The sequence below is a fragment of the Haliotis asinina genome, chromosome 15 (assembly GCF_037392515.1).
Source record: "Haliotis asinina isolate JCU_RB_2024 chromosome 15, JCU_Hal_asi_v2, whole genome shotgun sequence".
NCBI classification, from domain to species: Eukaryota; Metazoa; Mollusca; class Gastropoda; order Lepetellida; family Haliotidae; genus Haliotis; species Haliotis asinina.
Genome location: NC_090294.1, coordinates 12027903 through 12039673, shown reverse-complemented (window position 1 = coordinate 12039673; position 11771 = coordinate 12027903). Strand labels below are relative to the sequence as shown.

At 40.7% G+C, this 11771-nt stretch overlaps 1 protein-coding gene across 1 annotated transcript; it reads right to left on the bottom strand.

The window, feature by feature from the left end:
- Window positions 1–2075: 2075 nt before the first annotated feature.
- On the bottom strand, window positions 2076–9738 carry LOC137265837 (dual specificity protein phosphatase 1-B-like). The gene is made up of 4 exons (XM_067801300.1): window positions 9235–9738; window positions 7375–7493; window positions 4313–4532; window positions 2076–3991 (listed from the first exon to the last, which is right to left on the bottom strand). Exons 1-4 carry the CDS (start codon window positions 9590–9592, stop codon window positions 3645–3647), a joined length of 1044 nt encoding a protein of 347 aa, XP_067657401.1. The 5' UTR covers window positions 9593–9738; the 3' UTR covers window positions 2076–3644.
- Between the last annotated feature and the right edge of the window lie 2033 nt (window positions 9739–11771).

The window sequence follows — 11771 nt, the reverse complement described above, 5'->3', positions numbered from 1 at the left end:
ATTATCTCTGCAACCTGAAATGTTTGACTGTATAGTTAGAGTTTTTGATACAAGGGGCATGTCGTACTATCACAACGTTGCTAAAAATATTCAGCCAACGAAAGGATCGAAAACATATGACGTCACGCCCGGCGAAACTTTGAGATTGCTTTGATAGAAGTGGCCGCTTAACGATAGAAAATGTGTCACATGCATGGGAATATATTAGTTTATCAAATAAACTTCATCTTATCTGAATGTAGGGTGAACGATATTAAATGATTATATTTATTTTTCGTTCACGAAATATCTTATCGTTATCCGATCGAAAACCCATTACGCCAGGATATATACTAATAAACCATCCTTAAGTTTACAGTGACTAATAAACCACAGTGGCTTTGCTCAGTAGGGTGGGGGCTGATAATGTAATGGCATTATTATTTTGAATGTTGTACATAAGATGATATTGCAGAGATTATGTGAATAATCAGTGACAGTAATATTCACCTAGTAGCAATGACGACTCAGCTTCCGAAATAGGCCTTGGCTGTCCATGGTGATACATGTAACATGAATGTGTCATAAACAGCTTTAATGTCATGGGCAATGTTCGAAATAGTTTCCAAATTCATTTAATTTGCTAGTCATTCGTGCTAGCTATGTCTTAAAGCTACTAGCCCATAAAATAATTAACTAGCTCGAAATTTGAATGTAGAAACTAAGGAAAAGATCACAAAAATAAAGAAGAATAAATTTAGAAGGGAATAGGATCTTGTCGGCGTGAAATGGGTGTCATCGTGAAGCTGCTTATATATATAAGCTGCTGACATATATAAGCTGCTTACATACATACATACATACATACATACATACATACATACATACATACATACATACATACATTTTTATCAGGCATGATCTTGCATGATTTAAGAGTTTAGTATACCTTAACAAGTCGGAGTGAGTCATATATTTAGAAAATTACCCCATGCAAATTCACTAGCCAGTCGGGCCAGTGAATATAAATATTTATTGGCCGGATGTTTTTCTACTAGCCACGGGGTAGCGGGACAGTGGTTATTTAGAACGCTGGTAATGTGAGAATCAGAAGCATGTGTTTGCTCACCTGCATGTAAACAGTCGGAGTATCTTCTGGAAAATTCTTTGTCATTCTGGAATGTCTATAGCTGGGTGGTGGACTACCCTAGTGGCTACAAACCTATCCCCGATATGGGTACAGTATGTGAGGCCCATTTCGCCGTGATATTGATGGATTATGCCTAAGAGCACTGTCTACATCTGCCCCATAAGATTCCATATTAAACATGTCTCCCAAGCCATTAAATAATGGTATTTGCCAGATAGCTATACATGACGTGGAACCCCGCGTATTGGACTCGGCAATGTTGTAAAATGTTGTCCCAAATATAAATTATAACTAATTCTTTTTCAAACAAACGCACGCTGAATCCAGATTACTACTCTCACTGTAGTAAGCCATTTACGGCTTCCGTATCCTGTTCTTGCATTATTTTGAATGCATAATGGAATTACGTTATGCTATTATATTAAGAAATTAGTTCTTCGGCACATGGCACCGTGGACTCGATCCCCTTGTAAAACTAGATTCTATTTTGGGCCTTAGAATTGCAGGGAGGGCTAGGCAGTATGGAAAATAATGAGGGTGGACTATGCGACAGGTTGTGCTGTTGCTGCAATATTGTACAAAACCGAATTTGTTTTTCTTTCATAGTTGACATGGGTGCTGAAAGAATGCTGCACCAAGTACACGGGGTGAATCATTACAGGCTAACGCACATTTCCGGTATAAATAATGAGAAAAATAATTCCATTTTTACTGAAAATGAGCCCCAACAACTTTCAAAATTAGATCGAACATGTGAACAAACTTGATATGTATATGTTGATCACTGGATTGTCTTGTCCAGACGCAATTATATACAGATCAACACCATGTAGCTGGACTATTGCTGAGTGCCGCGTTAAGCGGCTAACCGCCCATCCAATCAGCCGACATGAACTTCACGTCGTATGTGTGTTCACTTAACAAGGAAACAAACAAGGACATATTGTGTAACTTGAACTCATTTATTGGACGTTCATTATGCGGGTAACACCCAATCCTGACATTCTCGTCAGAGCAGTACAAAATAAATTAATAAACTGTCAAAAATATACAACTCGCGTAATCACACGTCAGGAGCACCCGTCAAAGTTTGACAAAATTCGAAAAACTGTCCAAGTTCGAGAATAATATACAATAATATGGATGAATGCAATATTTGCATTTCACGCGTGCATCCAGCACGAGGGTTAAGGCACCTTGCATAAGGTCAGATCAGTGCATGGGCAAACATGAGCAAATTAGATTCCAAACCGGTTCGGCGATTGCCATGACAATGATGATGTGATCGTTACACTGCCATGCATATTCACAAAAGTTCCAAATTTACACAAAATGAAAACTATAACTGATTGCTTATAAAATGTATGAGCAATTGTACCATAAAACATAACGGAAAGAGATCTCTCGTGCAAAAATGAGGGAAAATATCTTCTTTCCATAACCAGTAAGAAATGAAAAACGGTTATTGCTTTTTCATCGTATATAAATCAACGAGAAAATAACTCTTTAGAAATATTATGTTTCGACATGCGTTTGACAGTTAACTGAGGTATACAACGAACCAGGCTTAGGAGCCCAGTGGTCCCGCATTGTGCTCAGAGTAAACATAAGTATCTCTTCGGTAAGTGGAGCAGTCGTATTTTTGCTATTATGCAACATGAGCTGAACAAATTGGAAATAAATGAAAATTGGTTTCACGTGGCGATAAAATGAAATGAAAATGAGCTCACAACCTTCACAAATATAAATATTCTTGGTATCAAGATGATCGAAACATTTAAGAAAAAAACAACGTTTCCTGGTTAATGAGAGGTAAGAACATGTAAGTGAACTTAGTCTGAGATCGAGATCAATCTGGTGAAATACAATGTAACCAAAAAACACATTACTGTGTCTTTGATTCGTTATTTCAGCGTCTAACATCGAATCTTTAACAATGCTTTGGTTACTGCAGAAATTATTTCAAAAGATAGGAAATGTAAAAAGTTTCAAGTTGTAAACAGAGATGTCTGCCAGTCAACTGTGACTCAAAATATATCGCTCTACCTATGCTATTCTGTCATAACAGTTGTTTAACAACTATATTGGGGACGGATACAACATGAAATATATTTTGTTCTGATCTCCGTGGAGTCCCATTTGGCACGTATGGCTGTTTAGGTAGTTAATTACAAAAGAGCGGTATATATTGCTATGTACATTGAACAGCAGAGCTGGTTGGTTAGTGCTATGGTCACAGACGTGACAGCACCTCAGATATATTTACAACTGCATAAATCTTACATTTACGCCAGGCTGGAGATAGTCTTGGTAGCGACGCATTAGCTGCAGTGTTCCATTTGAGACAGAATCCAGCAACATTCTAGCAGAATGGCGTCAATGTCACTTCCGGGAATATGGCCGCTATGCCACATCCGGTGACGAAACACCATAACTGGCGTCGAAACACGACAATGTCGTGACAGCCCATGTGGAGGCAGGCAAGGTAGAACCACGTCGATGACTCCTTCAGTCCCTAACTGGGGGAGACGAGGGGTGTGCACTGTGCAGGTACAGGGAAAGTGAATGTGTGCCACGACAAGCCACACTCGACGCTGCTAGGAGTTATGGGAGTGCAGTCCTGCCCTGTGATGGAACTTCGGCGAACACGCGCTGTGCCCAGTTCACTCTCGAAGTCTTTGAGCTGGCGCATGAAGTTGAGGTTTGGGTCGATGACACTGCGCCTTTGCCTAACGTGTTCGTACGCGTGTTCGAGGGCGAGGTTGTTGGTGAACATGAGGTAAGCGAGGCAGATAGTGGCTGAACGGCTGATTCCAGCATGGCAGTGCACCAGCACTTTGCCGCCACTAGTGCGCACTGAATCTGTAAGAAGACAAATGTAATGAATACATTAATAAGAACAGTCAGGGAACGTGAATATTTTGGACAGTACGTAGGTAATTAGTATATAAGTTATCTGACTGTCACCGGAGTTTCCACAATGGCCCAAATCGTGGTTAAATCACATTAAATGTGTGTTTTGCACATTTCATTTTCACCCGAGTTTCAATGGTCATTTAACAAAATTTCAGGACAAAAGTGGGTTCCGCACCCCTGCAACCCCTACTCCCTCTGGACCCGGCTATGCAACACCTTCATAATCGTCCTGGGTAAACATCAACACTAATAAATAAAAACAATTACCGATGAAGTCGATTGCCTTGTGGAACCACGACAGTAGGTCAGCGCTTGAATTGTCCTGAACAGGGATCTTCATGTACTGGAAGTCAGACTCGAAATGGTTCTCACAGGAAGTCGAAACGTTCAGGATGGCGGTGAAGGACAAACGGGTAAGAAGGTCATGGTCAGCAGCGTGTCTGGCGTCACCGAGGTAAAGGTGTGGTAGAATTTCCACAGGTCCGCTCTGAAAGAAACATTAACACTCAGCACACGAACATTCAAAACAACAAGCGAACATTACAAACACGACAAAATATCAGTAACTGTACAAAATTGGTATACAAAAATATACAGCTCAATTACTGGGAGGGTACGTTTGCGTATACTTTTACAAACGAATGAAATGATCCATGTATTCAGAGCTACAGCCATGTCACGATCTTTTTCTTTTCAAATGGCGTATACAGCATTATATATCAACGACCTGCTTGGGAGAACTAGACGTCAAATTAGTCGTAAAACCCTATACAATTCAGCGCCGCAGTCCGTGACGTGATCGTAGAGAGAGCTATTGAGACCTGCTAAAAGACCAACCCTATACATTCTCAAAGGGCCTTATCCGACGACGTCTACCTCAAAGGAGTGGGCAAACAAAGTTGCATTATTTCGTGTTAGGTGTCTACTCGTCAAGAACTGAATTTTGTCTACAAACAGGTGCCCTGACTGTGGGATTAGTCCTTGTATGCACGTCACACCAGGGGTTGGTTTTCATGGACTCATCTTGTATACCTTAGGATCTAAGAGATTATTGCAATTGTCGACGACAGCACATTTCGTCGAAAATGTGTACATAGCATGAACTCAGTCTTGTTTAATGATGTTGTATAGACACACTGGCAAACGAAGTTAAGTCTGAAGCTATTCTTTATACCTTCACGGTGTCGTAAAAAACCCAAAGCATGGTCGTTAAACAATACGTAATTTAAGTGAGTGATGAATGCGCATGGACATTACGCCGCTTTGACAATTTTCCATCAATATCATGGCGGGGGCACCAGGAATGGGCTTTACACATCGTTCCCATGTCGGGAATCGAACCCGTGTCTTCGGAGAGATGTGAGAACATCACTACCACTACCCCGCCATTGAAAAGTTCAGAGCAGTTTCACGTGTTTAAATGCATTACAAAGCACCAGAAGCAGCCATGCAGCTTATGCGAGTATAATTATTCCATCACGGAAGTGGGAGATTTTAACCTCATTTCACAAATAAACACGGAACATGTAAATATTTACAGATTAAAAGGCTTGGTGAATGGGGAAACAAGCTACCTACTTAGCGGGGATTCTTTCGCCGGGAGCGTCGGGAATTGGTTCATTTGTCATGAAGTAAGCTAAACAAGTAACAACATGACGATTATGTATTGTTTGAAGTTAAATATATTGACTTATTTGTAGATAAGTCGGGAAATAGGCCAGACAGGCTTGGCGCGTGGCCAGAAACCCCAAACCTTCTCGACTATAACTAAGCGCGAGCACTAAGCATATGGCATGCTGCCAGATATTCGCGGTATAGTTAAAAGTGCGTTTATCTTCTAAGCCGAGCGTTCCGCTATCATTGACGTCGGAGGCCTCTGTTACTTGTTAACTGCTGCAACTGTTAATTATAAGTGAATGAATGGTCTTATACACACAACGTGTTTCCGATATTCCCCGCACAATACGAACAGTACAACAGTATGAACCCACAACACGTGGGCGCCAGGCATTGAGGCATACGCCATGTGTTTAAGTAGAGGCCACGGATGGCTACTCAAAATAAATTGGAAACCGGAAATAATTCTGGCAGCGGAAACAGGTCTATGTAATTAATAGTGTACCTCCGTGGCGACTTTTGGATGCTCTCGTATCATTATTATCTAGTCCGACAAGTTTCTACCTTGCCTGTAGCAAGGGAGGCTATTTCCTTGCAATTAATAGCGGAAACTGTAGCATTCCTCAATCTTTCAAGTTCAACATCCGCCGTCGGAACGGAAGTGATCCAACGCACGTGCTGTCAGCGATAGAAGTGGGGAGGATGTGCTGTGATTGACGATCCGGTTTACGGGAAGATGGGAGGGTGGGAAAAGGTTGAAGGCCAACGCAAACATACACTACCGGTGTCCCGCCTCTGATCAGGAAGAGCGATTGGTCGCACGGTCAATTAATAATACCCCGCTTGTTTTAGCCGAACATTTGCGCATTTGATGTGAAGCCGAATTACGAACTAAAACATACTCCTGGTAACACACTATGATCATCACACTAACTTTTGGCCTCTGAACGTATGTATATATTGTTTGTGACAAGTAAAATCTTTTAAATTGAAAGGCACCGGGGGACCAGGTATTGGAGAAATCTAGGCTTCGTTTAGGTCTTATCATTGCGAGCTAGGCTGAACGGAAAATAATTTGGTTCAGGGACCGGGAGACAGACTATATGTTCAGTGATGAATCTGAAGGTTGTCTTGAAGGGTTACACAGGTAGGTCAGTAAAATTAAGAGAGCTAAAATTAACGTCAAATAGGCAGTCTTTCGGCCATATAGTAACGAGGTGAAGTTTTGTTAACTATAAGAAATGTCAGAAATAAGGACAGAAAAACATATGTTAGTTATCTCAGTTTGAGTCAACAACAACTAACCGTGATTTGAAGATAAGGGAAACCTGATAGTATTTCACAACTTAAGTGACGTTGTGCGACGTCATCCACAGTTCATCTGCATCAATGAAGTCATTACACATAAGGGACAACGGGCCGCGTGGTTCCATAAGTGAGTAGATGTGCTTCGCTATTACACCCATCCCCGGATTACAAATAACACCTAAGAATCATGAGTAATCATTTCTAATTGAAATCTTGACGCGGCAATTCGCTCTTTGAGTGAAATGGAAGTAACTGGGGTGAGCGAGGTAAAACGTCGCATCGACATTATCTGAACGACATCAAACACCAGAATATGAAAGAGAGAACGTTTTGAAAAGACGTTTGTGAGTGATTCGTGGCCAGACTGCATTGGACATGGTGTTCTAAAATGTTGTAATACTTACATTGTTTGGCGTGACGGACGGCAACGACAGTGTAAAGAGACCAGCTGACAAGACTTGAGGGGTGGACTTTGGATACGCCACTAAGGATGGGAAGGCTGACCGGAATGCTGTGAAACCCCCTAAAAACAAAAGAAATATATTATGGTAAACGTTGTTTTTCCTCAGTCATGCTCAGTAATAATGAGTTGACTGAACGGTTTAATGTCTCAGCGACAAAGGCTCGCTAGGCACAGCGATGACACTGAATGAGTGCCGTACTGTGAAATTTGTCGGGATCAAACCAGGGACTGTGGCTCGGCAAGCCGAACCTTTTACCACTGTTAGAGATCTGGGACATGAATACAACGTATCCGTGCACATGAGACCTGGTGTAGCAGACTGTAAAGTGGGAGGATCAATTTAAATCCACTTCATACATAGATCTGTACATGTCTTTGGTATTCATGTAATAATTAATTGTACTCTAAATCTGGAAAGGTGGGACACAGTATTGAGAAAGAGAGAGAGAGAGAGCGTGGGGGTGGGGGGTGGATATTGCACACTATATTTTCACCCGATTTCAATGATTTAACAAAATTGCATGACTAAGAGGGTTGGGGGTGCGCACCCTGCATTTTTTATTTTTCTGAAAACATGACCCCAGGCATAGCTGGACTTGGTAACTGAAAATTATAATACACGATGTGTTCATTTTCGACCGAGGAACAACCCTATCAATGCTGCTTCGTTCATTGATAACATGACTGACAGGGAAACAGCTGAACACCTGTGTCGATTTCATCTGTCTATATAGCTGGCTGGGTTGCAAATTTGTTTATCAGCTGGGAACGTTTTTATGCCATTACGCGTATTCGGCGATCTCAGCGTAACGTTGTGTTAGATTGTTTCAAACGTTGTCCATCCTCTCGACTGTAACACGACACGAGGCACGCCTAACATGACGTAATTCGTCACTGTGGTCAAGGGTTGTCATTGTTTAATGACCGTGATTAATCCCACATGCGATTAAAGGTCATAATAACTAGGCAGCATAGTCCCAATGTTGACTAATCAGCTTACCACAGCTCAGCTACTGAACGAGTTACGTGAGTAAATATGAACATAATCAACTGATAGAGTGTTATGGCCATTGTATGCGCACGAGTTTTCAACAGAAAAAAGTGTCACCCCAACTATTTGGCAAAACACACTAGTTTATTTTTGTTAGATGTGTTACTTTGTGTTTGTTCCTGATCTAAAATGTGAATTTAAATAATAATGACTAGAAATGTTCAAAATAAAAGATTACAGATTAAATTCAGAAGATAATTCCACGTCACTAGTTACAAGTCACGTTACAAAATATGCAGACTATGCTAATCTGTCAAGGTATGCAACAGCATGTACAGAATATTCACGTCAGCGCATGTAGGACAAATTTACTTCTGCAATGAAATTACATTTGAAAGGACATTCGTAAGAATGTCAGAACTATATGGATTTATACTACATGTATATGCCATCTGTGAAATATAAAGTATACGTGTTCATATATATAATGTATAAAGTAATAATTGTAGAGAATTTAAATGTTTAAAAAGTTCACATTTCCAGCTAAAAGTTGACAGATAACATACGACGGATGGTGTGGACGTTGTTAAATAGTTACAAATAAACTCTGACTTTTAGCTGCCATTTGGCTACCATCAGAAGCATTTTTAATCGAGGCAGTTAAAAACTTACACCAAACACGAGTCTCACTTATGTACAGATAAGATCTCGACGGGTTTTTTCTTTTTAACTTTTGAAAATGACCTAGCAATTGGCGTGGCCTAGTTTATATCGCGTGGTACGCAGTCCAACTCACAGAGATAATCTTACCTGTCAGATAAACCACTTGTGTCTGTTCCACCTGTTGTTTCAAACTCTGCAAAATAACATACAGGTTGGAGTCCTTCTCAGCTAAACACAAGTCGCTTGTGTTCTGGTCATAGACAATGACTTCACTGTACTTTCCAGCAATCAAAGCCTCCCTTTCAGAAGCACGAGGTACAATGTTTTCCAGGGCCACAAATCCCCCCGAGCGTCTCTTCACTATCGGCGGTAAATGGACATTGAGTGACCCCTCCACGTGTGCCTCGTTGAAGCACATGAATGGCCTTGTATCCAGCACGAGCATATTTTCGGTGTCCCCATTCTGTATTTTCCGAGCTAAATAATCCAAAGATATTGCTTCCATGGTTGTTTGACTTTGTGCACGTCGCCTTGCGTATCTATGTAATGAACCTCATGTAGATGAATGACTATACTTATGAATGAATCGAGATCTGTGTATTTCCGATTCACGTGACTAGTCTCTCCAATTTCATTGGTCGATTAAGTAACCTGTTCACTACTGCATATGAGTCTACGCGGTGAAATGTAATTCCATTGCAGAGACATATGAAATGCACAAACGTTACAATTTACTATCAAAGGTTACATCGTATGATATCACATGTTATGGTAGAAGTATGATATATATATGAAACAAGAACAATACGGCAGTATAGACATGTTCGGAAAGCGTACATGCACATCCGCGCGGTGAAAAGTCTAGTGACATCACAGAAGGATTGCCTTCGCTATAAATACATTACAACTCGGTGTGCCGTGGCTCCGCCCATCGCTTCCTTTAGTGGATAATGAGGCCACGATTCGAGGCAATCAATTGTGTGAATGAGAGCAGCAAGCTCGAGCAGTGGAACGCTAGCGGCGGGTAATAGGCGAGCTTTGACACCTGAGGTGAAATAAACACTGTCATTTCCGCTCGTGGCTCAGGCAGTGTTTGTAAACTTGTTCACACAGTGCGTGAAATGCTGGTAAAACACGCTCTTTGCATGGGGCACAGACAGTGATTTGATTTTCCGACAGATCGGCCTCTCGCCCACTTCTTTTTCGTTCTTTTCTTCCTGCTGACAACCTTTGGCCTCATATTCACGTTCATGGATTAGGTTTTCATAGAAATAAGCAATAATTCTTGAAATATCTCACCAATTTGTGTTCTGTTGGTTTATAAAACACACGATAAATCTTACTTATACTTGGAACGGATTAAGCATTTGGTCGCAATTGATACGAAAAATGGTTAAATCATGATAGGATATGTTGTGTAAATAGAGTGTTAGGTGTAACCCAAACTCGATGAAGCGTGAAGGTCGTACAAAAGCATAGAAATCACAGTCATTCAAACATAGTTTTCATAAGGGTGTGGCCATTGAGAACCCATAATAACAAATATATCGACAAATCTAAACCCATGTATTCAAAAGTTATTGACTTTAGATTCCGCTTTCACAAAACTAGGTTTAATCGGTATCGCTATGTTTGACCTTTGACCACAAATGCAGTACGCATGCCACAAGTCACCTGCAAATCCTTACTACAGTCAACTGTGGACTGACATTAGTATTTATCTGAGTAGTCATTGCACATACCCAGCCACGCAACTGCTCGATTTAAAAGGGGACAATAATTGTACTGACACGTCGTACAGAACTTTAATGAGGTAAAGATAAAATATTTTGGAAATGGACACTTGCACACGTACCAAGTCGCTGCATCTAATATGCGCCATTATGATTTTGCACAAAGAACTTGATATTTATGAAGATACTCCTGCAGCTCCGGATCAATATGGATCTGCTGTGAAAATTAAAGAGCATGCCTCAAACGATCTATGTCCTCAGTAAAATTTGATGTTGGAATGTGTTTTCGACTTGATTGCTATATTATCCGTTTTGCCTTGTCATTGCTAGCGAAGCTCAATCGTGACAAAGTGGAAGTATTATTTGAACAACAATCCACGGTGTTAATTATTTGGCTTGTTTAACGCTAGTTCGTGATCTGTCATGAATGAACCGGCAAACAAACAACCGCGGCGGCTTGTTTTGACAACAAGGTGACCAGTCCCAGAAGATGTTTGTGTGATATCTGGTGAATGGGTCGACACAGGGTGAAGGTCGTCACAAGATAAGCGCTACCGACAATCGAACCTGGTGCTCGTAAAAGCCAGTTCATTAACATTTGGCGCTGTGTTATTGTTCCAATATCAATAAAGGTTTTACTCCATGTCATGTCAGCAAACAGTACGGTGTAGATTAGCTTACGTGAAGCATTTGTTTATGAAAGCCATGTGTAAAAGGATGGTTATGACGGCAATAGGCTGGCATTTGCACGTCAGTGATGTAAAACAAACAAAAACAGTCAACATTACATAAAATGTAAAAAAGCAAAATTAAAAAAAAACAACCAAACAAACAAAAACACACCCCCCCCAAAAAAAACAAAAAACAAACAAACAAACAAACAAAAAACAACTTAAAAAAACATACGATTAAATGAAAACTGAACAGGAAACAACAGTCACATACCAGATG

What these genes read in the sequence shown, in the direction of transcription:
- LOC137265837 (XM_067801300.1), bottom strand. Translation starts at nt 9,592, where the DNA reads ATGGAAGCAATATCTTTGGATTATTTAGCTCGGAAAATACAGAATGGG. An exon ending in ACAAGTGGTTTATCTGACAG is followed by an intron (nt 7,494 to 9,234) that starts GTAAGATTATCT and finishes TTTTGTTTTTAG; the next exon opens with GGGGTTTCACAGCATTCCGG. An exon ending in CGTCCGTCACGCCAAACAAT is followed by an intron (nt 4,533 to 7,374) that starts GTAAGTATTACA and finishes TGTTTCTTTCAG; the next exon opens with AGCGGACCTGTGGAAATTCT.